Source organism: Eleginops maclovinus, chromosome 10, assembly GCF_036324505.1.
Source record: "Eleginops maclovinus isolate JMC-PN-2008 ecotype Puerto Natales chromosome 10, JC_Emac_rtc_rv5, whole genome shotgun sequence".
NCBI classification, from domain to species: Eukaryota; Metazoa; Chordata; class Actinopteri; order Perciformes; family Eleginopidae; genus Eleginops; species Eleginops maclovinus.
Window position 1 is genome coordinate 3420212 of NC_086358.1, and position 27737 is coordinate 3447948.

Sequence of the window (27737 nt, forward strand, 5' to 3'; positions counted from 1 at the left end):
AGGAATAGTTAGAAAACATTTTGTCATGAAGTAATGCAGCAATAGCACGGTATATTCAACACAATAGCAGGAATACAACAAGATACTTTAAAATAATTGGAATCAGATATGCATCCAATAGGTTTTTAGTTACTCGTTGATATTTTGTTTTTCCATATAAGCATTTAAAGCCCTCTATATATAGAGACGAGCATTGGCAGGGAACATGCACTTTCCTGAAATGCATTCCTTATAACTCGTTGTGGTTGACATTTATAGATTTCCTAATTAATACAGAAATAATAGCAGCTTCACACATTTCCTCAGAGCAATTTACCCGTTGGTATCAAACATTTCTTATGCGTTTATTTGTACATTTGTAACGTAAACACTACCTGTAACAATTGCCTATGAGTGGCAGTTAATCAGCTGGAAAATAATCTGTAGTAATTTAAGCATTTAATACTACTTGATTTCCTTCATAAATGACAAACATTTGAAATCTGATATAATTTCTTAAATATGCAAGCAAAAATGATATGTCAATGGTATGTCGCAGATATGGTGATGTAGTATTCTGGTTAGGTGTTCATGCTTCCATTTAGTTGTTATTTGGAACAATATTTTGTTGGTAAAGCATATTTCTTTGCTGCTGTGAGCACAAGTTAATCCACATTATATCCAAAACTACTTGCCATCCTTGTGAGTGCATTTTGCAGCTTCCACCACTAGACTGCAGCACCTGACCGCCTGCAGGGGTTCAGCTTCCACCTGAACATGTGTGCTGCAGCTGCACTGAAAGCATCTGAAGAGGAGGCTGTTTCCCCACAATCCAGGTCAACTACAGATGCTGATGATTCACCTCGTGCATCTGCAGAGACGTGAGGACTCGGACTGTAAGTGACCCAGGATATACAGGTACGTCATGTGACTCATCCTCATTACATCCTAGGTGTTCATTACACACGGACACATGAGAAAGTCTTAGGTTTTATTGCAAAAATGATAACTTACCTTAAATGTCGGTGTTGTGTTTACAGCTTAAGGTGCCCAGAAACCATTTGCTGCATTGTTTGTGTTTATTTCTTCCATTAATGGCATAGAAACAAATATTTTGAGACAAGAATTGGACAATCTATGGTAAAAAAATAACTTAACTTTAACAAGCGGGCTTCAGAAGAGACACTTATTTAATAAAACTCATTTAAAAACTGATACACAGCCAGCTAGTTTCCTGTTTCTGCTTTTTCACATCCTTTTTAAATCTTTAGCACACACTGCTGGCTTTTACAGAAGTACGCAGTAACCACAGCCGGGACCAGGTTTATTTTTTAGAAGCATCACTTTTAAAGGTGTAAATATACCCTCTTGTATCCTAATTCTTCCACCAGGGGACATTTGAATAACAGCAGGGCAAAATAAACAACAGAAAACACTTTGAAAAAAACCCCTTTATTTGATGGGTTTCATTTAGAGTTTGATAATCTAAAGTGCATAAGTGTAAGCAGGAAGTGAATTCCTCAGGGTAACTTTGACCTATCGTGCAATTAAGCATGTGCATTGCATCTGAAACAAATAGAAATGTCAGTATTTTGGGGCATTTTAGGAAAGCATGTTGTTACAGGGCAACACAATCAAAGAGAGATATGAAAGTGTCAATAACATCCTGTGGTATATTTATATAGTGTATATATGGTATAGTATATTCAGCTGAGTGGGGATATAGTGTTATAAACAGTTATAGCATTATGTCACACTACCGTTAGTTCTGTTCATACTGAGTTTACTTCAGTATTGTGTGTGCACTTATACTATAAATAGCTCTGCACTTTACCACTGCTTTTGCACTTCTGGGTCAATGCTAACTGCATTTGGTTGTCTCAGTACTGTTTGTGTGCAATGAGAGTAAAGTTTAATCTAAAATGCAAAGAGAGGATGCTCTGAAATCTAAAATCCAACCATAAAATATGCTTTTACAAGAACCACTGCTTTTCATTTCAGGAAATAATGTTTTTTTTTTACTGGAAAACTGAACAAAAACAAAGCTTGTTCACCTCCAAACCTCTCTCTATATAAGTCCTGCACAACCCTCTATATATTCTGCACATTTGTTAAGCAAAGCTTCCTCTTCTAATACCTGCACAGATTTCCACGTTTCGTAAAAATACTGCACGTTTTATTTTAAAATATACGCACGTGGTTTCTTCGGTATATCTATATTTCTTGTAAATATTGCTCTATATTTCAATGTTATAATTGACGCACACGATCAAAATAACAGAAATGAGTGACTTAAACAATGAGAGCTATAACTATATAGGGCCAACGGACACACCTCTCAAGCCCTGAGGAGTTAGTACTTTCTCCATCTGGGTCTTCATGTGTTGTTGGTGACTGACTGGCGTCAGCATGACGACTGGTCTCTCTTTTCTCTTTGGCCGACATTGGTAGCTGTAGAATTTACCAATCCGGCTCGAAGGACCATGAAAAGAATTGTTTGGTGGAGTGATGCTGATACTTAGTTTCCAGTGGCAACCTCTACAGAATGTCCGATCAGAACACAAAGGGGGGAAAAGGCATCCAGAGAAATGTTATTGAGTCTTCACACCCACAACACAGAGTACTGAAGTGATTGTACTTGCTGATAGAGATACGTGCGTAAGGTCTGTAAGGTGTGGTTCATTAGATGAACGCACACCATCAAAATAACAGAAATGAGTGACTTAAACAATGAGAGCTACAACTGTATAGGGCCAAGAGATAGGTGGCCAATTAACTGCCTGACCAAATCACACTGAACAATACAAGGAATGAACAGATTTGAACACAGATGGGCTTTTGTACAGTAATAGTTTTATCTATGGTCTATTTTCTTCCATTTGACCTTCTTTAACTTAACTTTCCACAAACCTGTGTCTGTTTCTAAAGCAGCTCGCCCACCCTGCTGTGCATGCTATGAGTGCAGTTTCTATATGGGCTCCCTTTTTTAAATCATGGTGTGACAGTGAAATCTCTCTTCCCCCTCACAGCGCGACTTCCTCATTCATCGCCTTGTGTTCGATGTGACGGAGGCACACACTCCTGAAAACAAGAACGAAAACTGACAGCTCGAACGCAACAGATACACACACACACAAATACAGAAAGTCCGGTGTTCAGCTTCTCTCCCCGATGAAGTGACCGACCTGGAGGAGTTTGGAGTGAGATATCTGGAGCATCAGGACTGAAGGTCGGGTAGAAAACACTGCAACCATGCTCCGGCAGTCTCTGAACATCCTGATGCAGTTCGGCTCTGCTGCAAAGTAAGTCCCTGCTCTCAGCACGGTTACACTGAAGCATCCTCAAATTAAGAACTGGTCTAATCCAAGAGAAAACCTACCTTAAAGCTTCCTGGACGTTTTGCTTTCAATCACTGTAATGTTATTTTCAAAGCTTGTCCTTATCGTGTTGTAAATGTAGCTGCTGTGATCTGTAGTGGAGCGTACATTTACTCAAGTACTTTACTTAAGTACAATCTGTTGTATTTTTCCCTGAGTATTTCCATGTTATGCTACTTTACGTTACATTACATTTCATTTGGCTGACCTTTTACCCAAAGTGACTGACAATAAGTGCAAAAACATAGAGAATCAAACCCCAATCATCAAGGAAAGGTCCGATACGTTCACTTCAAGCAAGTCCTACCGTTGTAAGAGCTGGGGGATTCATTACAAGGCCTCAGCTAACTCTATAAAGGGCTTTTTTCTTTTTCATACAAGAATTTAGCTCGAAATATCGAAATAGATGCGTTTTCAGTTTACGACGAAAGATCTGCAGAGTTCCTGATGTCACAGAGGAGCTCTTATTTTTAGGAATTGGGACACCTGGGAGTATAAAAGGTCACGGTTGCACCACCTTTACACCTCTGCTGTACTACATTTGGAAATCAATTTTGAGCATTTAGTCCACTACATGTATCTGACAGCTTTAGTTGCTTTTGTTTGGTAATACAAAATATGAGTAACTTAGTTATAGGTTAAATAGCATCAGTGTATACATTTTAGCTCCACCTTCACCACCTGGCCGTTTAGCATCACAAGTTCTATCACTTTTTAGTATTTTTGGATGCCAACGCTTTTGTATTTCTGTCCCATTTCTTTGTGTTTTGAAGTGTTTCTGTGTCACTTTTAAAAGAAGACACAACACACTGATCCTCTTGTATATAGAAAGTCAAATGTATTAGAAATCAAATGCAGCTTTGTTGAACCAGAACATTTTTTAAGGTTGTTTTACCTATTCTGGAATTATCTGAAGCTGTGTCGGCAAACTCTAAACAAGGGTTTGCTGTAAAACAGACAACTCTCCTCTACTTATGCAACCGTTACACTTTTTTGTTTTATTACTCACCCTCTTCCTTAAAATGTCAGTTCCTCGCTGCGGTAGAGTTTCACTTTATCTCCTCAGGAGTGTTTAAATAGTAATAACTTTACTTTAATAGCGCCAAATAAAACAGATAGACTTTGATCGCAATACCAAAAACAAGACAAATCAGTAAAATTAGCCCAAGTTCACAGCCAAAAATATGTCTTTGAATGACACTGTTGTTGTTGTTGTGTTTATCTTGGATGGATCACCTCCATTAGAGAGCAACTCAAAGTTCTTAATGTATATATTTTTTAAGGATTTAAGTTTCTTGAGGATTTTAGTTTTTAGGGTTTCCATGTCCTCGTGTTGTTAAAAACACAGTGCCGTAAAGCTGGAAGGCCTCAGTGGCTGCTTCCTCTTGAAAGTGTTAGCACGGTGTTTGGGGTTTTGAGGGAAACCTGAGGCTCTTCTGGTCGAGAGGAACTGACGTGAACTCTGGCTAAATGTTCGAAAAACTCATCAGCCCTTTTTTCCTGAAATGTGTGACCCATATTTGGAAATGAGTGTGACCATTCCACACATTTTCAGTGTTTCCTTAGTACTGTGTGTGTGTGTGTGTGTGTGTGTGTGTCTGTGGGTGTGTGTGTGTGTGTGTCTGTGGGTGTGTGTGTGTGTGTCTGTGGGTGTGTGTGTGTGTGTGTGTCTGTGGGTGTCTGTGAGTGTGCCTCTGCCGCATTGTGGCTTTTCTCAGTTTTTACTGAAACGTTTGTGGAGAGAAACACATGTACTAAAATAAAACGCATGCACACACTCAGAGTATTTACACCTACTTTACATTAAGCACAAATAAAGCGGCTCTCTTTAAGGTTCCCAAAGTGTCAATTCATTTTTTATGTCATGGTTTAGTGAGGTATTGGAACAGTATACACATTTATTTCATATTTGTAATTGAATTTAATTAATGGTATTTTATTTACAGGACACACACAGTTATTTTATATTTGTCAATCGTTATTTATGTAATTTAATTTAAATGTATTTATTTTAATATTCATTTTACATTTAATGTATTATTTTAATTAAATTGAATGTAATTATATTTAATAACACTGAATATTATTTCGGACATGTAAACCACCAGAGAAACCAAACTAAATGATTTCAATTACAAAAAGAAAACAAACTTTTAATCATAGATCTAATAATACAGATGAATATAAAAATGATAGCAAGGCTTATACAAATCTAACTAATGATAAATAAACCCCGTAAATATCAAATTATGGGGAAAAAAGGTGTAAATGTTCATCATACAGTTTGTCTGATTCCTCGCTTTACTGAGGAATCAGACATGGCTTAATTTGTTTTCTGCTCCTCTGAAAGTCGGATATAAAGGGAACTGGTTTGTGGTTAAAACATGCGGGGGGTTTCTCCTCTTTCTGTTTCTACACGTGAGGTTTTCATTGGAAGATCATCCAACCTGTACGAACTGGGTTTGGTTTCCTGTCTTTGTAAAACGGCTGAGAAAGTTTCACCTCTTCTTCATCCCCTCCCATCCTTTCTGCATCAGATAACACTGTGTGTGTGTGTGTGTGTGTGGGTGGGTGGGTGGGTGTGAGACCACAGCAGCCTCAGACTCCAGGTTTAGGTTGTTGGTGTCATTCCGGACAAAAACAGTCTGTACTTGTCGGTCTGCAGAGGTGTGAGAGGGTCAGAGCAGATGTGTGCTTAAAGCAAATGAACTGTTAGCCTGCAGTGTTTTGTAATTGATATCCTCTCACATTTCCGGCTCTTCCACCAGCACATGAATGCAGCACAGTAAAGATGTAAAGACACGGTGGGAGATCTGTTCATTGACGTTCTTTGCTGAAAAGTTGAGAATACAGATGGAGATATTCAATATACAGTATATCAAAGTGGTGTGTTTGTTTCCTCTGGTTTGGAGATCAAGGTTACTTCGCTGAATATAATCATTACCTAACACAACATATCTCCCTGCAGGTCACAGGATGCCACTGAACTGCTGCACGAGGACCTGGTTATGGTGAGAAAAAGAGGCAATATGCATCCCTGCAGTTTATAATTCCCCTATGAACGTCCTATTATTAACAAGTGAAGCATACGTTTCCCTGGAGACATCACTGTTGAACTGTTATGAATTATTAGTAGTGAGTTCCCTTTATACGTCTTCTATAAAATGGTGTATTTATCGTTATTTATATGGAGGATTGAAATGAAACCAGTGGGCTTTCTGTCTCTTCATGCCGCACTTACCATTCCTATCTGAAATGTGTGTGTGTGTGTGTGTAAAGGTGGAGCAGCGGGTGGAGCCGGCTAAGAAGGCGGCTCAGGTTCTGCACAAGAAGCTGCAGGGCTGCATGCACAGCAACACCGGGCTGGATGCCGAGAAACGGATGGTACTGAAACTCTTTCACCCACAGAGAAGCACAGCACTTCAGAGACCACTTCAGCATTATCATTTTGTCTTGTTGAATTATTTATAGGTATGTCTCAGTTAAATAGTTTAGTTTCCTCTAAACTACTGAACATTGTTCTCTGTGTTGGATTCAACAGACACTGGACTGACTGCCGTACATGTAGAGATAAAGATTTAAGAAACATTTGGAGTGGTCTCGTCTTTTTCTCCACGGCTGTATATATTTGATGTGTTCCTGAAGGTTTCTGCTTCTGTTTCCGCAGAAAAAGCTTCCTCTGATGCTGCTCTCTGTCAGCATGGCGGAGAGCCTCAAGGACTTCGATGCCGAGTCCTCCATCAGGTGAAAGCAAAAGTGTCACAGCAACAACTATTAAGACGGATCAAAACACATCAGTGAATTTATCAGAACAACTTTACAATTATTTATTAAAAGTATGAGCCAATACTGAAAAGACTTTGTGAAATATGATCAAAAGTCTTCATAAAAAAGAGAAAGAAACAAATGAGTAAAAGACACATACAGATCTGGGGGAAACAGACCTTTGTTTAACAGGTTTTTCATATGGGTGTGTGTGATGTGTGTGTGTGTGTGTCAGGAGGGTGCTTGAGATGTGCTGCTTCATGGAGAAGATGCTGGCCAGCATGCTCGCAGACTTTGAGTTGAAAGTGGAGAAAGAAGTTCTGGAGCCGTTAAACAAGCTCAGCGAGGTGAGGAAGACAATTATATATAATATATTTATACAAAAAAAAGTACCTTCTTTATTAGATAGCAAGTAAAAGATACCAAACTGAAAATGAAATATATAATATATATTAAAATACAGACACAAATTAAACCAACTGCAAAAATGGCTTCAATAAATAAAGATATATCTCTGAATCATCGACTTTTCCCCCTACTCTAATTTAATTGTATCCCTCCAGGATGATTTACCAGAGATCCTCAAGAACAAGAAGCAGTTTGCAAAGCTCACTACAGACTGGAACAACGCCAGAACCAAGTGAGCCTCATTCCCCGATACCTGTTACAATGAGTCCAACATCACACACACATTTGAACTCCTCTGTGTGTGTGTGTGTGTGTGTGTGTGTGTCTGTGTGTGTGTGTGTGTGTGTGTGTGTGTGTGTGTGTGTGTGTGTGTGTGTGTGTGTGTGTGTGTGTGTGTGTGTGTGTGTGTGTGTGTGTGTGTGTGTGTGTGTGGGGGGGGGGGTCAGGAGCCAGGCCAGCACGGGTCCTCATGCAAAGCAGGAAGGGCTGAGGGAGGAGGTGGAGGAAGCCTGGAGGAGGTTAGAGAGCATCAAGGTATCTGCATTTCTTTTAAACACACACACACACACACACACACACACACACACACCTGGGAAGATGTGTATTTTTAAGGCAACACACTGCTGGGACATGTTTTTTCATGCACTGGACAATTGTGGGAGTCTTCTTTCAAATATGTAGAACGAACAGATGATGTCAGAATTCGGTAATTATTTTTTCTGTTTGCATCTTTAGATTTCTCCTCAATTCACCAAAAAGTAGCATTAGATAATTCCTCATTTGAATAATTAAATATAAGATGTAAGAAAACTTGTAATACAAAAAGTTATTGTGTCAATGACAGAAATCAACTGAGGAAGTTTCATGACGAAATCTCTAAGTTGTTTTTTGACTCCATTCACTTTAGGTGTCTTTTAATTAGTGAATTTCACAATATGTATCTTTAAAATCTCCACTTCAGAAGCACTTACATACACCAAACTTTCAAGTCTCCTTCTTATATATAATTTGAAGGGTTGGATGAAAGCGTTTGTTTGTATTTCATTCATAGCACTGTGTCCAATAGTGGAGGTTTCACAGTGACATATCTTAACCCCTCTCACCTCTCTCTGACTTCTCTGTCTCTGCAGGATCAGTACTCTGCAGATCTGTATCACTTTGCAACGAAGGAAGACGACTACGCTAACTATTTTATCCGTGTGAGTTGCAGATTGGACTTGTTCTTTTTCTCTTTGAGTGAGCAAACTGAATAAAACCTCTCTTGTTTTAGCTTCTCGAGCTGCAGGCCGAGTATCACAAACACTCCCACGAGTTCCTGGACAAAAACATCAGCGAGCTCAAAGAGAACCACAGTCAGAAAGGTAGATTGCATCACTTTATGTTCTGTTCTGTCATTTCGCTGTTTCTATGTGTGCTCTTATTTCCTCTGTGTGTTTATCTGGTTGTTCAGGGTCACAGATGAGCCTCTCCAATCAGAAGGTGTACGGCGAGCATCTGCTCTCTCATCTGTCTCAGAGCAACAGAGAAATCGCTGTTCCCATCCAGGAGTGCATCCACATGCTGCTGAGGACAGGCATGAGTGAGGAGGTAGGACTTCTGACAGCGTGGGACTTTGATTTAAGGGGGGGCCAATAATACTCACTTTCAGGTTCATATTTTCTCATACTGCCTTTGCTGCAACAGAAACTCCCTCTGAATGGAATAGAGAGGGAATTGTAGCCTTTGCAGACCATTTACATGCACAGAAACCTACAGCACACACTACAGGGAAGGGAAACCCCTAAAAGCACAATCGGGCCCCTTTAAGTGTGGTTGTTCCTGCTCCGATCTCCAGCTCATTTCATTTGTCTTTCTCTCTGTCTGTGTCTCGTCTCTCAGGGTCTGTTTCGTCTGGCCGCCGCTGCCTCGGTGGTGAAGAGGCTGAAGATGTGTTTGGATCAGGAAGCGGTGGACCACAGCGAATTCAGCATGGACCCTCACGCTGTGGCCGGTAAGGTTTACCCCACCTTTGTTTCCTCAGATTTCACTCCTCTTCGTTTGTCCAGTCAACGTGACTTTCGCTGCTCATGCTTTATGCGCAGTTCCTCTTCTGTTTACTCCAAATACAGACGCTGCTGCAGCTTCCAGTAATGTAACATGAATATTTCCTGTGTGCCGGATACTTTTAGAAAAGGTTTCATGTGTTTTAGTAAAGTATGAAGTAACTTTTACCAAACAGTGAGAGGAAACAGCCAATAGAATGACAATATCTACAGTATCTCCCAAAAGTGAGTACACCGCTCACATTTTTGTTCATATGTTGTTATATCTTTTCATGGGACAACACTGAAGATATGACACTTTGATCCAATGTGACAGTAGTCAGTATACAGCTTGTATAACAGTGTACATTTGCTGTGCCCTCAAAATAACTCAACACACAGCCATTAATGTCTAAACCGCTGGCAACAAAAGTGAGTACACCCCTAAGTGAAAATGGCCAAATTGTGCCCAAAGTGTCAATATTTTGTGTGGCCACCATTATTTTCCAGAACTGCCTTAACTCTCTTGGGCATAGAGTTCTGCTTCACAGGTTGCCACTGGAATCCTCTTCCACTCCTCCATGACGACATCACAGAGCTGGTGGATGTTAGAGACCTTGCACTCCTCCACCTTCCGTCTGAGGATGCCGTACAGATGCTCAATAGGGTTTAGGTCTGGAGATATGCTCGGCCAGTCCATCACCTTTACCTTCAGTTTCTTTAGCAAGGCAGTGGTCATCTTGGAGGTGTGTTTGGGGTCGTTATCATGTTGGAATACTGCCCTGCGGCCCAGTTTCCGAAGGAAGGGGATCATGCTCTGCTTCAGTATGTCACAGTACATGTTGGCATTCATGGTTCCCTCATTGAACTGTAGCTCCCCACAGCCGGCAGCACTCATGCAGCCCCAAACCATGACACTTCCACCACCATGCTTGACTGTAGGCAAGACACACTTGTGTTCGTACTCCTCGCCTGGTTGCCGGCACACACGCTTGACACTATCTGAACCAAATAAGTTTATCTTGGTCTCATCATACCACAGGACATGGTTGCATTAATCCATATCCTTAGTCTGCCTGTCTTCAGCAAACTGTTTGCGGGCTTTCTTGTGCATCATCTTGAGAAGAGGCTTTCGGTCTGAGCACTGACAGACCGACCCCCCACCCCTTTAACCTCTGCAGCAATGCTGGCAGCACTCGTACGTCTATTTTCAAGAGACAACCTCTGGATGTGACGCTGAGCATGTGCACTCAACTTCTTTGGTGGACCGTGGCGAGGCCTGTTCCGAGTGGAACCTGTCCTGTTAAACCGCTGTATGGTCTTGGCCACCGTGCTGCAGCTCAGTTTCAGAGTGTTGGCAATCTTCTGATAGCCTAGGCCGGCTTTATGTAGAGCAACAGTTCTTTTTTTTCACACCTTTTTTTCAGATCCCCAGAGAGTTCTTTGCCATGAGGTGCCATGTTGAACTTCCAGTGACCAGTATGAGTATGAGAGCGATAACACCAAATTTAACACACCTGCTCCCCATTCACACCTGAGACGTTGTAACACCAACGAGTCACGTGACATCGGGGAGGGAAAATGGCTAATTGGGCACAATTTGGCCATTTTCACGTAGGGGTGTACTCACTTTTTGTTGCTAACCGTTTAGACATTAATGGCTGTGTGTTGAGTTATTTTGAGGGCACAGCAAATGTACCCTGTTATACAAGCTGCACCCTGACTACTGTACATTGGATCAAAGCGTCATATCTTCAGTGTTGTCCCATGAAAAGATATAATAACATATTTACACAAATGTGAGCGGTGTACTCACCTTTGTGAGATAGTGTAGCATTGAGCTGTATTCAGGTTACAGAACTCCTGTTTAAACGCATGATGTATCTGTTGATGTGACAGGAGCTCTGAAGTGTTACCTGCGAGAACTTCCCGAGCCCCTGATGACCTTTGAACTCTACAATGACTGGTTTAAAGCAGCAGGGTATGATATTATCTCAACTTTATATATGTTTCTTATTTCCGCTGTGGTTTAAAGTCACTTCATTGAGTGTGGTGTATTTCTTCACAGGGAAAAAGACCAGCCAGAGAAACTGGAGCAGTTCAGGGTACTACTGAAGAAACTGCCGCCTGAAAACTACAACAACCTCAGGTGTGTACTCATCGTCTACTCAAAGGAACTACTGCTAGGCACACACGTCAGAAAATGTTCAGCATTTCAGGAAACAAGAAGGATATTTTTGTATTTAACTGGATCATAATGCGATTTAGCTTTATCGGTAGTGATGCTAGCAGTGTCTTTCTTAGCATGCTAACGTTAGCATTTAGCTCAAAAGCTAAACTATTCTTGAAAGGTGCCTTACATCGCGCAAGAATATCTATACACACTCCCCGTTGAACACCTTCAAGACTAGGAACATGAAGAATAAACAACACAATGATGCAAAATACTTCTCACCAACAGCGATGCAAATATGTGAAAGTTGCACCACTTCTCCAATAAAAGTTTTGAATAGATTTGTTTTTTATGTCTTCCTTTAATGTGCAGGTAAAAAGCTACACAGATGACCTCCAATATTTTATTATCAGCTCAAAATCTAATGCCATAAATAATTAGTAAATGCAACAATAGTAAATAATGTAGTCGCAACATCAACATTGAGGTATTTGGTCAAACATAAATTGATACTGGATTTTTCTCCTTAAAGCCCAGCCTTAACTTGGTGTGAAAATAAATGTTGTATATTTTTTGCCTGTCAATTATTTGCACGAAAAAGGATTTTAAAAGTGTAAAAAGCATCCTATTTGATTGCCTCAGCACATAGTGATCGTTTCAGTTTGATCCTGCTGGTTCCCATAACTGTTTTCTGTAGCACTGCTCAACCCACATGTCTCAAACCTTTTAAAAGTAATAATTAAACAGCGTTTGTTCCCCTTCCTCTCCGCCAGGTACCTGGTCCAGTTCTTGTCTCTGCTGTCGGAGCAGCAGGCTGTAAACAAAATGACGCCGAGTAACATCGCCATCGTCCTGGGGCCCAACCTGCTGTGGCCCAGAGCTGAAGGGTGCGTAGTGACTTCACCCTGCTTCTACTTACTCCAATGCGTCACCTCTTCCTCTTGCATGATATTGGTGTCTTAATATAATGGCATCTCTGACATATTTCACCAACCAAACCACAGCATCCTGTAAAAAGCCCCTGCAGGTTAAGACATGTGTTTGGTCCATTGTGCAAACAAGCCTCTATAACATCAGGCCTGCAAAATCCAATCTCCTCCTCCTGCTGCTGCTGCTCCTCCTCCTTCTTCTTCTCCTGCTTCTCCTCCTCCTCCTGCTGCTGCTGCTCCTCCTCCTTCTTCTTCTTCTGCTTCTCCTCCTTCTTCTTCTGCTCCTCCTTCTTCTTCTTCTTCTGCTTCTCCTCCTCCTCCTCCTCCTCCTGCTGCTGCTGCTCCTCCTCCTTCTTCTTCTTCTGCTTCTCCTCCTTCTTCTTCTGCTTCTCCTCCTTCTTCTTCTGCTTCTCCTCCTCCTCCTCCTCCTCCTCCTCCTCAATCTCCTCCTCCTGCTGCTGCTTCTCCTCCTTCTTCTTCTTCTTCTTCTCCTCCTTCTCCTTCTCCTCCTCCTCCTCCTCCTTCTTCTTCTGCTTCCCCTCCTCCTCCTCCCCTCCTCCTCCTCCTCCTCCTCCCCCTTCTTGTTCTTGTTCTTCTTCTTCTGCTTCTCCTCCTCCTCCTCCCCTCCTTCTCCTCCTCCTCCTCCTTCTTCTGCTTCTCCTCCTCCTCCTCCTTCTTCTTCTTCTTCTTCTTCTTCTTCTTCTTCTTCTTCTTCTTCTTCTTCTTCCTCTTCTTCTTCCTCTTCCTCCTCCTCCTCCTCCTCCTCCTTCTTCTTCTTCTCCTCCTCCTCCTCCTCCTCCTCCTCCTCCTTCTTCTTCTTCTTCTTCTTCTCCTCCTCCTCGTCCTCCTCTTCTGTTTTTCATGGCGGTTGGCTTTTAGGTGCATTTACCGCCCCCTTCTGGAAAGGGTGTTTTTTGTGGTCTTTTTTTAAACGGACTTGTTTTTGGTGGTGGTGATGATGTGTGTTTTCCCTCCGCCTCTGCAGGGAAGCAGCTCTATTTGACATGGCCTCAGCTTCTTCAGTCCAAGTGGTGACGGTCATCGAGCCTCTCATTCAGAACTGCTCCAGCCTCTTCCCTGAAGGTAAGCGAACGCTGAAGACCTGTTTTATTTATGTGAATGAACCAGGAGAAGTGAAGGACAAATCTCATCCAGAAACCTGTAATCATTCTCCAAATGAAATGCAGTTTTCCTGATGAAGCGCTTAAAATTGTTTTATTTTTGGTCAGATATATCTTTTGAGATCCCAGTCCCTCCCGAGGTGCCGGATGTGTCTCTACCAATTCCTGTGTCCCAGATCCAAGAAAACGAGAAACTGAGCAGAACCGTCTCCTCCTCTTCATCCACAGCCTCCTCCTGCTCGTCCTATCACACCGCTCTCTCAAAGTCAAACAGGTACCGAAACACTTCCTGCTTTAGATTATGACATCATGACGAAAAGGCAGGGGGGGGGGGGGGACTCCACTGGTTGCAGAAAGAAGTCCGATTTCATCTATGAGAAAATTACCCATCTTCTGTTAGTTTATAAACCTAGTAAACGTTTCCCTGAGAGTGGTCTCAAAGTCTTCCTCAGAATTGCATTAGGTTTATTTAGTAAATGATCTTTCCTAAAGCTGCATAAATCTCTAGGGTTTTAAGCTATAAACAGTGGTTTCTGTTTTAGGAAAATTACGCACGAGTGGACGTTTATTTTAGTCGCTGTAAAATGTCTTGCTCAATGCTCTTCTGTCACTTGTGGTAAAAAAACAAAAACAAGATGGTCATGGCCGAATGCCAAGCTTCAAAACCCACACGCCACATCCTGTTCTCATTTGAAGTCTATGTATTTCTAACTAATGGCTACAAATCCATTTCATTACTTTACAAAGAAACGTGACCATTTCTCTTTTTCTCCCCATCAGCACAGCCTCTCAGGACAGCGGCGGCTTCTTCCTGGTGAAGTCTGGCTCTGTGAGTCGCAGCGGCACCTCCACGTGGGCCAGCCCCGCCGCCGACACACCAAACCATCAGAGCGCAACATCGGGCAGCTCGTCCTCCCTCGATCCGGGGCCCTCCGCTGCCGGCAGCTTTACGGCTCTTCCTAAAGCAACGGGATCAGCTGCAAACCCGGGTCCGGTCGGGAGTCCCACCCAGAAGCACAGCTCGGATCCAATCCAGCTGGAGCCGATTCTGGAGGCTCCTCCGGAGTCTCCGAGGGCTTTGGTCAAAATCTCCCAGCCGTACAAACGTGAGTCCAATGTGTATACACCTAGGTATGATGCTCCCAATGGCTGTCCAATGGTAACTTGTGTAGGAATACAACACACAGGTTTAAATCATTGCACTTTTATTAGAAGAGACATTTATTTTAAAGAATGATTGAAGGGAAGCGGCTGATATGTTAGGCTTCTTAGTTTTAAAACATTGAATACTGCATTTCCCAGAATGTGTCTTAAGTACCACACCTTTGGTCTGGTAAATGCCCCAGTGTGGCCTCCTTAAAAATCCCTACAGCAGATAAAAACTACATTTAGGTTCTGAGCAAAACATATTTACTCATAGTCACTGTGTTTTTGAGGTATCACAATAACGTAACTGATCAGCTCACAAAAGTCAGCTTATGAATAAGTGAGGGGTAACTAAACCCTGGACTTTCAACCAGGTTACTGTAAAACCAAAAGGGGTCCAGGAGGGGGTCTGTGATGGTTCTGAGGTGGTACAGGACAAGGCTCTCAAAAGGATTTCATCACCACAGAGGTCAGGGCGACGGGTCCGTAGTCCTTTAACCCTGTGGTCCTTGTTGGATGATGGTGGAGGTCTTGAAGCATGCTGGAACGTGGCATGACTCCAGTGAGCTGTTCAAAGTCAACGTCGACCTCGATGGCGTGACAAAGACACTTACTTTAGGACAAATCATTAGTTGTTTGTTTTTCAAACTCACTCAGTAGTTTTGTCATGTTCTTTTGTTTTATATTAATTGACAACCATTATTTAAATGAATGTGCATTGAGACATTTTCTCAAATGTAATCAAACAATTACTTCAGTTTTATGGAAGTTAAATTGAGTCGTTCAAACCAAAAACGTGACCTTATCTCGAGGCTTTGCTTCAGTTTGAAGTCTCAAAACCAAGCTTTTAACCCAATGAGTTTATGGTTATTTTTTCAAGACTTTTCCAACTTCTTCACACACAGGGAGCTCTCCTCAAACATATTGTCCTCCAGAAGCCGCAGCACGTCTCATAAATGATATGTCTCTTTTCATACTCTAAGGTCCTGTTCGGATTCTGAACTTCTACCCACTTCGGGTCGGGTCACACTGACAGAGATAAAATAAAGCTTCTGCTCTTGTTCTAACAACCAGGAAGTAAACAGGAAACAGGAAGTCACTGTCACTCCACTGACCAAAATATAAATCTCTTGGGTCATGCGTCATCTCTGGCATTGTTTTAACTGCCTCAGTCCCTGCTAGAGGAGGAAGTACTTTAAATGATATGTCGTCACGCCCTAATCATTTATGTTTGACTACAAAACTGATTCCAATCTCCACATTTAAATAAAGCTCGTCTTCCAGGATTGTTTTTGTAAAAAGAGATGCAGCAATCTTTTGAAGTCAGACAAATGTTTGACTGACTTCCTTGAACTTGAAAGCAGCATAACTGTCGTCTACAAACCTGTGGGGTGTTATATAGGTTTTAGTGCATGTAAATGGTCTGCAAAAGCTAAAATCTCTCGTGCTCCCATTGGCTACCGCTCCAACACATTGTGCGTGCTTAGGGGCGGGACATCTCTAAGCAATTGACCAATCACAACAGAGCCGGCCAGCTAACCAATCAGAGCAGACCGGGCTCTGGTTTCAGACAGAGGGTGAAAAGAGGTGCTGCAGCACAGGCAGTATGAGAAAAATAAAGAGCTTTCTGAACATTAAAGCATGGAGACATGTCCCAAGAGAGATGGAAATTACTGAAAATAAGTCCCTTTAATCTGTCGTCTCGCATGAGGCTTCTTTTTAATCCAGATTTCTTATTTTTACAGCAAAGAGATCTTTCAACATGGTCAAAACCAACCAGGGGAACGAGCAGTGTTCAGTTCAGTTCTCTAAACCCAAACCCCCGGCACCTCCGAGGCTCCAGCCACCCCCCCTCGGCATCACAGCCTCGGCTCCGGCCCCAGCTCCAGCTCCGGCCCCAGCTCCAGCCCCGGTTGATCCAGACACAAGGACCCCTACAGCCCCGCCTACACCAGCACCCCGAGCGCTGGAGGCTAACCTCAGAAAGCCTCCTCCCAAAAAGCCTGGACTCAAAGCTCCGAAGTGCCCTCCACCACTTCCTCCAGCTTCACAGGCAAAAGAGGTTCCTTCTTAAGTTCAGTGAGAACATTTTCACACATATGCACTGAAAAAACTGAACCGTTTCCTTTCTTTAGATGTATTATGTGAACAAATGTCCCATTGTTACGTTAGTTGAAAGCGAAAATGATTAAGTTGAACATAATATTTTGTATTTAAACTTGATATTTTTGCTTTCAACTAACCTAATAGAGTTCTTTCAGTGCCGTATTCATAAATCAGGTGGATTTTATTGTTGTAGTTCTTTAAAAAGGACCTGAAAATCTCTTTGTTACAAAAGATTTTCAATATTTTCAATCTTTGCTGTTGAATATATTCGCGTTTTGCAGCTTAATTCCCTTTTTTCTGTCCTGTAAACATCTCAGGAACCAGCTATATTTATTTATTCTTCAGTGAAAGGTGTCCTATCTTTCCCGGAACGCACAGCAATTGCAGGATTAAATAATAGCTATGCAGTTAATGTGACAACCAGCCATCCAAGACCAAATTTGGGTTGCTGTTAGTAGTGTTTTTAGGGAGGATTTTTCTATAGATCTGCAGAATAAAAGATTAATTTAGGTATGGGAAAACATGTATGAACCTTGAGGATGGATTGAGGTTTAATGTAAATAACAACTGTTAACTCATAGAAAACACCGTGTTTCTTTTGGTTCACTTTACTAGTTCAACTCCATGTTCAACCGTACTACAATCACAGTCGTTTCCGTTTCTCAATTTCTTTATGATCTCAGTCAATGTTTGATTGTGACGTTCACAAAGTCCATTACTCCAAGGGCTGTACGCAGCTGTTGTCTTCACTTCGATGTTAAAGTTACCTGCCATATCTCTGACCTCATCATTGTTGAACTCTCCTCCATTGTCGCTGAACAGCTTCTGAGGTGGGCCATGCACGCTTATCCAGTCATGAATGAAGTGTTTAACAACAACCACCTTCCAGTCCACAATAAACACTGTAAATAAATGCATCTCCAACCTAATTAAAAACACCTTTATTGTCATTAATATCATCGTAATATATCATTGGTATTGTCTGCAGCATATGGATGTGAATTGCACTAGGTACTGCTGCAGGTGCTCTTACTGTAAGTACATATTCATAGGAGGTCAGTTAATATCTTTGTGTACAGTCGTATAAAAGGACATTTAAATGACAGTTCTTTAAAAAGCAACACAGGAGTCAGACTTCATGATCATTAAAGGTGCACGGGGTCTCAGTACAGAAGGTCTGCAGCATAACTGAGCATTTATATGGTCGTCAGCGTCAGTTGCATCTTGGAAATACTAGAAATACTTTCATATTCCTTCAGTCCAGGTCGGTTTCTAATCTGATGAAGCCTGAGAATCCACGTTCCCTTTTTGTTTCCTGGTAGTGTTTTCCTGAGTGGAAGGAGTTGACAGTGAGGCCCAAAGGTTGTAATGAGATGTAATCCATTTGTCTGATCCTCACTTCCTGTCTCATTAGTGACCGTGGAGAGGCTTTCCCTCCTGTAGTGCTGCAGATAATGTAATATACCAGGGAGGTGGATACAAGTTCTGAAATTGGCACAGGAAATATCGTCAATGTTCAAAGATGGCCACCAATGTTGGCATGGAAACGCCTTTTTTTTTTAGCCATAAAATCAATTTCACTGCATGAATGATCTTGGTGTCAAATCATACATTTCTCTCACGTAGAAACCAAATTCAGACTTGAGGAAGCTTCTTTAGACCATATCTGAGCCATACAATCAAATATAATCATGTGTTAATGGTAATGGAGGTATTTTGGGGTGTAGGAGTGTAGTACAGTAGAGGCAGTACTGGTAACATCGAGGCGGCTAACTGATTTTGCTAACATAGAAAACTAGTATTATTATTAGTGTGGTTGAGTTCCCAGATTCTAACACACAACCACACATTTAAAGCTCTGTTTCTAAAGTTTCTAAATCGTAAATCTGACCTCCCCACTGTGAAAAAAACATGCCATTCAATACCAAAATTAAAGAAAATGGATCCAATGGTTAAATTCTTTGGTAAAATACAGTTTCCTTGGCTGGTAATGTCAGCCGCCTTGGAAAATGGTCGCCATTGTTAAAATTCAAGTGATTTTTTTAATTAAAGGACATATTTGAGGGATGAACATACACATTTTGCTTCCTGTATCCACTTTTAGAAGGTTGTCACAGCTTTATCTGCAGCACTATGTGAGGAAATGTGAGAAATATGAAATGAAAGGCTTTGTTTCTTCCAGGTTTTGTAATGCTGACGTGTCCTTTGAGGCTATCTGAACTACATTCTGTTCCTCCTTTTACTTATAAAGTCTTTTTGAAACAAGCATACATCCCTTTTGGCTTGAAAACCACTTCACTCCTTTAACATCCATTCAGCAACCTCAAAACTGTACACCCCTTGAAGCATTGCTATAAGAGTAAAGCATCCAATATTAAGAAATGTAGTTTTCATGCTCTTACTGTCAAGAGCCAGCCTCGTCGACCACATGGATTGATTTCATTACAGATAAATCAAACATTCAACAGTTTTTAAGAGTTAAAATGTCTCTGATTACACTTTGATTTCCTCCTCACTGTTCATGTAGTGTCCTCGTTTTTCCACGCCTTCTTTTACTTTTTTTGGAAGCAAGCATTCATCCCTCGGGTTTGGAAACCACTTTAAGATCCACTCAGCAACATCAACACTGTACATCCTTTAAAGCATCCAATAGTAAGGATTGTGCTTTTCATGGTCATCCAGCCTCGTCGATTTGAGTCAAAACATCTCTGATTACACTTTGATTTCATCCTCATCGTCCATGTAGTTGTAGGGAGTTTTGTTCTTCCGCTGGCTGACGATCATCATCTGTGAATCTGCCACCTCCACCCGGCTCTGTCCCTTTAGGCTGACTCCATAGTGGCGAGCGAGCACATCTGTAGCGCTCTGGAAGCGCTCGATCTCCATCCCGACACCTAATTTCGCTCGTTCCGGAGACGCCATCGCCACATCTTTCACTCCATTCACCTCCAGCGCTTCCTCCTCCTCCCACTCGCCAACATGCGGGCTCTTCCTGCCGCCGAAATCCTCCCTTAGCAGCGAATCCACGTACGAAATAGTGGCCGAATCCATCTCTGAGCCGTCATTGGTCATCCCGCACGCTGATCCCGCCTCCTCGACCTCCCAGGTGTGGACGTGCTCCTCCAATTGGCCGCCGTCGATCAGCCCGAAGACCTCGCTCATTAAGGAAGGGCCCAGGTCGAAGGTGAAGGTGTCCAGGGAGGAGAGGGAAGGGAGGGAGTCGGAGTAGGCGGAGAAGGAGGGTTTGGGGTCAGAGGTCAAGATGGCGTCGGTGGCGTCGGTGAGGGAGCCGCGGTGGATGTTAGGCGGGCAGGAAGTGGGGAGGGAGATGGACGGCTGCTGGCGCTCAGAGCGGGAGAGACGAGGCAGGGTGACGAAGCCAGACTCCAGACCTGCAAAAAATAAACATCAACACATTAAGATCTGTCGGAGGTGTTTGAGCTATTCCTTTATTTATATCCCCTAATAGTTGAACATTTGTTTCCTTTCTGTTTGGTTTAGAGCAAATGTGAAGAAGTTGTTCATGCTTTTACTTTGAAGGCAGCTTCGGTGTACGGAAGAAGATTAGGGCAACGAGTGGAAATGTGTTTTAGATCTGAGGAAAAACAGATTTTTGTTTTGTTCTGGGATTACAGTCAGGACTTTTGCTCTTACTTTTGGCCCTAATCCTCTTCCGTACTCTTCAGTCCTGGCAGTATTAGGGCAGTAATGGCGCTACACCGCCAGAGTGTCCATGTGAGAGACAGAGGGATCGAGAAGTTGATCAGCCTGAAGTTGTTTCATCTGCCAGTTTCATGAGTTTTCCTACAGAACTAACGGAGATGGTTAGTCTGAGTGTTCCTAAGTTGATTATTACCTAAGAAAGAGAGTCTCTGTTTGGAAATCCTCGATCAACACACAAGGAGAGGAACCTGAGAGGACTCCATTCATCCACCATCACGTCAAAACAGATAAGCTGAAGGAGACTCTATTCAAAAAGAAAATACCTTTCTCTTCCTTTATTTGTTTTGAGCTCTTATTTGTTTCTATGCCTTAATTGGTTTAACAGGGATCTAAAAAGTGGGGGAAATGACTCATTTCTCTGTGTATTGTTGAATATCTGTGTTAGTTGTCTGTAAAGACGGTGGGGAAAAGATGGACCGAAAAAGATGTTCTTTTAACATATATTAATAGAAAGAAAGAAGGAAAGGCATGCCAGTAAACTCGCTGACAAGTAATATAATATATGTGCCTTCTGTTTAGAGGAACTAAAACTCACATGGAGAGAACATGTATGCGTTTATATTCCTCTTATAGCCACACTGATTATTATTGTAGCTTTGCTCACAATTAATCCTAAATTGTTCACCTGTTTTGGCAGGAATTTATTAAACTGCCGTAGAAAGCGGCTTTTTTGTCCACATGTTTGTTTGTTTCACAGATTTAAGAACAAATTAAGCAACTTGTAATGATTTCCTGGCAAAACCTCTATTTTCCACCTGTTCTTGAGTCATAAAGACTTAGAAACCAGATCTTTCTCACTTGCTTTAAAGGTTTCTGTACTTATGTCTTATCTAAAACACTCAAATCTAACTCAGATTATCTTGTATTCCCACCAGGGGGAGATGTAAACCCATAGGAAGACTGTGTCCGATGATGAAAAGTGAGAAAACCCCAGTCTGCAAAGTGCTGAGTCGCTCTGTCCTGTTAGCAGTGAATCATCTGCCAGAGCGCTTATCAACAGTCACCGCCTTCATGACCAAAACATCTAAAATTACCACAGCAGCGATCAGTGCCGTACAGGGTCAGAGAGTCTGGAGGTTCTTCACACCAACATGAGAAAACAGCGACTCATTTCACTGATTTTTTGGAGGATTTAGTTGAATGAAAACCTGCCGACTCGCCCATTAGGTATCAGAATCCATCATTATCATCCTTGTCATTTTCTGCTCGACTACAGATGTTCAAACTCATACTTTCGAGCTATTTTCTATGTATACAAACACCGAATATGCTTTTATGACACGACACAGTACTGTACTGCTTATCTACCCACTATATTAAACACCTAAACCCTTAAAAATGGTTAATAAATTGACTAAAAGTAAACAAACTATGACATTAAAATGATATGGCATGTGGTTATGGTTATAAAAACTGTAAAAAAAGCCATTTTTATCCTCAGTACATTCACTTGTACATTTTGCTGAATCAAATCCGGTCTTTTTCCTGTAATGTAGTTTTTAAAGAGCACAGTACTTCTACTTTGAATTAAGTAAAGGATCAGAGTACTCCTCTTCCACCACTGGAGTCTAAATAGCCCTAGTTAAAGCGCAGCATGCACACGCACTAGTACATAAAACCACACACACACACACACACACACAGACGGGGGGGGGGGGGCCTCAGACAGCTCTGTCTGGATCTGTGTGTGTTATCAGTGCGGGCGATGGTGTGTCAAGGTGATTCATATGGACAGTTCGTGTAAATGTGTCTAGATAACTGAGAACAGCTGATGGATGAGTTTCTCTACAGATGGCTCCACTCTTTTTTTTTTACAGTTTCCAGTTAATGCTGGTTAACTCATTTGACCTTCGCTTTGTTCAGTGCGCCGTTTCATTTGTGGGAAACCTCAACCCCTTAATCTTTGAGACCATTTGAGGGATTTCGGTGGTGATTGTTTATCCTAATTCTTGCATGACTGGGCCAAAACACAAACACATGACAACATTGAAACATTTCCAGTGAAGATATTTGGGAATTTTTCAGCTTTTATCATCATTCCAAGAAGCAAAATCAAGTGTAGAAGACACATTTCCACATGTCTCTATAGACCCTTTCTCACGTATTACTGGTTATTGGTTCTTATCTTCAATGTATCAACCAAAATAACTCAGTACCAAGCAGTAGGGAAACTTCTAAAGTCAAACGATAACTGCTTTTTATCTTGTTAGTATCCAGATCTGGGCAAAAACCCAGTATTTGTAATGGTTTTTCGCAGCCAATCACAGAAAGCATACTTTGGTTTAATGGTTTGCTAAGTGACCGTACAATCTGTGGCTTGAACTAACCAAGTATTTAATCAGTAATGCTTTTAATTCAGGGAAGTGGTGTTAGAGTTGGTATGGTCCTACTCCCAATGCCTCTTTTGTTTCAACATTAACAGGTCTCTACGGCTCATATGGGCAGATAGCGCGTCTTAAAGACCCTACATGCATTTAAGAACTGATGGAAGAGTTGGGTAATAATCATTTGTGCCTTTTTCACTTTCACACACATGGTGCCAAAATCTTGATAAAAGCAGCCTTACTTAATACTATACTCACCATAAAAGCTTTTCCTTGGAATATCAAAACCGTAACTGGTGGATTAAAGCCCATTAAAAGCTTTTACGAGCCGGGCCAAAGTTAGGTTATTATTCTGTGTGGTTTTGTTGCTTTCACCCCAAATCTTGATAAAAGCGGCATGTTTTTACTATACTCACCATAAGAGCTCTTCCTCTCCTCCGGCGTGCTATGAGAACTGGGGAAGAGCACTTTGGCGGTGGGACTCCCATTGGGCATCTCCACATCCAGCCTGGGCAGGGAGATGGCGTTCTTGATGATGGGCGAGACGACCGGAGGTGGAGGCGACAGCTCCTTGTATCCTCCTGCGGGCCGGTTATCGGATCCCCTCCTGATCTGACGCAGCGTCCTGGAGAAGAACGCGCCGATCTTGTTGTCCGGGCTGGAGATAGAGTCCGTTTCCACGTTATTCCCGCTGTTCCCGTTGTTCCACTGTTCCCGGTGCCTCCATGGTTGCTGAGGAAGGAGGTGTCCCCGAACACATCGCCTCCACGGCCTACGTGCATGGTGTGGCGGAAGTCGCCCAAGGGAGGGCTGATCATCTCCAGCGTGAGGTCGCCTTTATAGCGGCGCTTGCTGGACTGTGAGACCAGACCTTTGAGGCCTGACAGCTTCTCCTGAAGATTCATGATCACACGAGCTGAATGGATCCTGAAAATCAACTTTGTTTGGAGTTGTCTTTAAATCCCAATGAATCGCAAAACTGAACGTCTTGGAGTATGGTTATTCCAGGATCTTGACACCTTAATGAAATCTGAGCTCCAGGCTTGCAGTGCCAAATAGTTCGGGGTTCAACTCTGTCCCGCTCTTTGTGACACGTTGGAATCGAAAGGCAAAATATTGGCTCAAATCCACCTTTAATCCCACTGAATGGCCAAACTGAATGTTGAATTTTCTCCTCTTCCCAAAGTCATTGAGAGTCCAAACCTTAAAAAAAAACTCTGAAATGTTATTCCAAGATCTTGAAACTGTGTAATTTTCTGAAAAGCTGAACTCCCAAGTCTGCAGTGCCAAATGCGCTTGAATATTATCTCAGTTTATCAAGCGCAGGCCAAACTTTGTCCCACTCTTCGAAGCTGGGTTTGATGCATAGCTGGCAGGATGGCCATAAATTGAGGCGAAACACTGTGCAGTTTGTGTTCCTGGAAGCAGCCGGCTGGTTGGACTGTGGTCAGGTTGCCTGGTTTCCCCCGCTTGCCTTGGGCTTTGGCTTCGTCGACATCAGCTCAGAAATAGGTTTCGTGTCCAGCTGCAAACGGTTCTGCGGTTGCACCACGGGACCATCTATCGAGAGAAAACAACAGGGGGAAAAAGCATCCATCTTTAAAATGTAGACAGGGATGTATTTGATTTTTGAGGGGTTGGCATTTGCAGTTTATATTCTGTGCAGATTCAGTTACTAATTCTCCAAACTGTATCTACACTACATCTGGCATTTTGGATTCCTAAAGTCCACTGGGCTGGAACCGTCTAAATTTAGACCACAGTCACTCCTCTGTGCAGCAAACCCAAAGTCTGCTTCTGGTCCATAAAATGGTCGGACTTTCAGGGAATTCCTGCTTCCATTTTGTCCTGCTTTGTCTGCCATGAAGGTTACACAAAGTTCATTTCCCTCAAAAGACTTATCACACTTTAAGGCCGAGCAGCAGACCTCAATCAACAGGATTAGATGTGTTTATAAACAGGCAAAGTCAGGGAGAGAGGAAGCGATATGAGGTTTGCTGATAAGAAAATCACAGCTGCTGCTTAACTATCAGTGGTAAACATTATGAGACGTCTCAGAAATGGAGAATCAACCATAGCCTCTATATTTAAGGATGTATTGCGAAAGAGATATTAAGATGTGTTCTTTTACACTCCAGGAAGTTGGTTAAAAGATGAGGAAAAGCGGTGTTTTTCGGGTCCCTTTGTTGATTCAATATGTAAATTTAAACCTTATTAATTTGACTCTTTTTTAATTTCATTTTTCTACTGTTTAGGTTTCTGTTTCCTCCATCCCTTCATATTCTATTTTAATGTATTCCCTGTCTGAGTATGTTTAGGATCAGTGGGGCTGTAGCTAGCTTAACTGAAAGCTAAATACAATTAGCACTAGCCTTTTAGTTAGCTACCTCGATAAACAACTCAACAAAGCTTACTTAAATGCAGTTCATGATCATCAGCCATATACTTTAAGGCTGTATACTTCTATTCTGTCACTGTATAAAGTCTGTAAACGTAGCTAAAGCATCTTGGACGTTAAGCTCATGCTAACAAAACAAGCTAGCTAACGTAGGCCTACAGTAAATTAGCTTTCTGATGCATCGTATTTCCATCGCAAAAAGCCATTTTTATTACAACTGATTGGAGGTTGAAGCTGTTTCATCTTATATATTTGACAACTAATTATTAAGTGATGCATTCAGTTTATTTTTGACTTGACTGACAGCCTTTTCCTAACTTTTATGTATCCGTTCAGGAGCTCCATAACTCCATAACTCTGTAACGAAGGCAGACCAAAGATTGCCTTTTCTCTCTTTGTGTTGTTCTTTGCCAGCGTAGTAATGGATAGCCAATTTGAAAATATTTTGATAGCATAAAGCAGCCCTGACGTGGACCTCTGGTTCTCTTTAAACGCTTTCCACTGCAGCAGCTACATGTCAGCGGGCCTCCCACGCATGCACAGCCCTCGTCTGGCTTCATTAATGACCTGCTATGGTTCAAGGGACGGAGCATTGCGTCAGGTCCAAGGCAGCCCTACTAATTTGCTTCTGACCGCAGTCCCAGGCCCTGCGGTTCACTTCCCCCGGCTGGCGTTTTAAGAGGGGCATCTGGGAGGAAACGCAGCGCATACCGGCGCTGAGCAGAGCCATATCAAGGCTCACAAAGGGGGACGCCAGGGACCAGTATACCGAGGTGTGATGTTCAATCTAAGATGCCGTGAGTCTGCAGGGACTGTGTGCATGTTCCCATGAACTGAAGCTGAAGCAACAGGCCACCTCTCTGGTTACACCTCCCCCGTGAGAGCGGTCACAGACATAATGGCCCTACCCAACGAAGGGGAAATAATTGTCTGGCTGCATAAAGGTTGAACAACAGAAACCTCTAATTGATAACCTACACAACTTTGATGTATTTCTTATGAATACCTTTATTCACAAGGCATGGGGATAGCCTTTTGCTTTTATAGTTCCCACTTTAGTTTGTGCTCCATCAGTTCAGGCAGTCAGGATTACTAAACAGAAGTGGAAATGATTGTGTATGATATGATTTGTAGATCACAAAGTAAAACCCTATATTGTTCCAGATACCGGTGACTAAATGTGATTGTGGATACGCTGTGATCTATCAGATGTAATGCACATGTGTACATGATGAACTGAGGCATAAAAGGGTTGAAACTGCACTGATTTTTTCTTAAGAAATCTCAGATTGTTCATGTTTTGCAAAGAGAATTAAGAATGTACTTTTGCACCAAAACAAAGGGAAACCTGTAGATGTGATCATTTACAGGTTATCATGGAATGGTTTTACTGGTCCGTCCCACTTGAGATCAAATTGTGGCCCCTGAACTAAGACGCCCCGCACCTCCAGTATGAAAGGAATACACTTGGGGCCATTAATTACTCCGGCTGTGTGCTTACGGAAAGCTCGGGTGTTTTGTCCTTAACTGTAATCCTGTTAAAGACTTTTGACCAGAGCTCAGAGGGGGTCGCTCCCTCCGACTCCTCTTGTTTATCTGGACCCTCCGGGCAAAGCTCACTTTATCTGCACATATGTTTGCATCCTGCTGACCTCACTGTGATCCTGATGCTCTTGCTCCCTGTGTAAAACAAATACAGCAGCCAGCACCCTCAGGCTTCAGATAATATTGCCTCTACAAAAAAACACCACAGCGACCAAATTCGCCAATCTTGGAGTCTTTAAAAGGTAATTAGTTTAACGCCGTAATCCCAGTAGCAGCCCGCATCTTGGATATCAGAGAAGAATAGGGGGGACTCTCAACAGGAGGGACTTCTACCTACCCCGGATTATCCTCTAATCCTTCATCTCCTCCGTTAGTACCACGCTTCTTTTGGGTAAAGCCTGGCCGATGGGTCCTGATTTCTGTCAGAGGAGAAGTAAAATGCTAAATTACTTTAGGTGACCAATGAAAATTAGTGAAGCCTCATTTACACAGGGAGGAGTGAAGGGGGAACACGGCAGATTTGGCGAGAAATAGTGTAAAAAGGAATGAATGCTGAGGGAAAACCAGAAGAAGGCCATTATAGAAAATACTCGATAAAGGCTGAGAAAGAAATATGACTAAACCATAAAACACCCTTAAGATTTCAGTAAGAAGCAACAATCACTGGTTATCTTTGATATCGTCATTACTTATAAGCCTCTTACTCTTCTTTAAAATGTATA

The 27737-nt window shown here is 42.2% G+C and overlaps 2 protein-coding genes across 3 annotated transcripts in view; one reads left to right on the forward strand and one right to left on the reverse strand.

Moving 5' to 3' along the window:
* sh3bp1 (SH3-domain binding protein 1) lies at positions 1–17979 on the forward strand. 2 transcript variants are annotated; one of them, XM_063893787.1, is made up of 19 exons: positions 1–897; positions 3009–3281; positions 6325–6367; positions 6636–6740; positions 7024–7100; positions 7357–7468; positions 7685–7761; positions 7976–8063; positions 8660–8728; positions 8800–8890; positions 8980–9116; positions 9408–9519; positions 11450–11531; positions 11619–11699; positions 12497–12610; positions 13638–13735; positions 13882–14047; positions 14554–14879; positions 16665–17979. In XM_063893787.1, the coding sequence occupies exons 2-19, from the start codon at positions 3232–3234 to the stop codon at positions 16991–16993; spliced, it is 2157 nt and encodes a 718-aa protein (XP_063749857.1). In that variant the 5' UTR covers positions 1–897; positions 3009–3231; the 3' UTR covers positions 16994–17979. The 2 variants fall into 2 exon arrangements, with proteins under 2 accessions (XP_063749857.1, XP_063749858.1); XM_063893788.1 differs by lacking the exons at positions 1–897; positions 3009–3281; positions 6325–6367; positions 6636–6740 and having other exon boundaries at positions 7058–7192.
* Positions 17951–27737, reverse strand: part of cdc42ep1a (CDC42 effector protein (Rho GTPase binding) 1a) — a 14882-nt gene continuing 5095 nt past the window's right edge. The window contains 4 exon segments of the mRNA XM_063893789.1: positions 17951–20417; positions 23489–23779; positions 23782–24632; positions 27353–27434. Coding sequence (XP_063749859.1) covers positions 19738–20417; positions 23489–23779; positions 23782–23977 — 1167 coding nt within the window. The 5' untranslated portion in view covers positions 23978–24632; positions 27353–27434 and the 3' untranslated portion in view covers positions 17951–19737.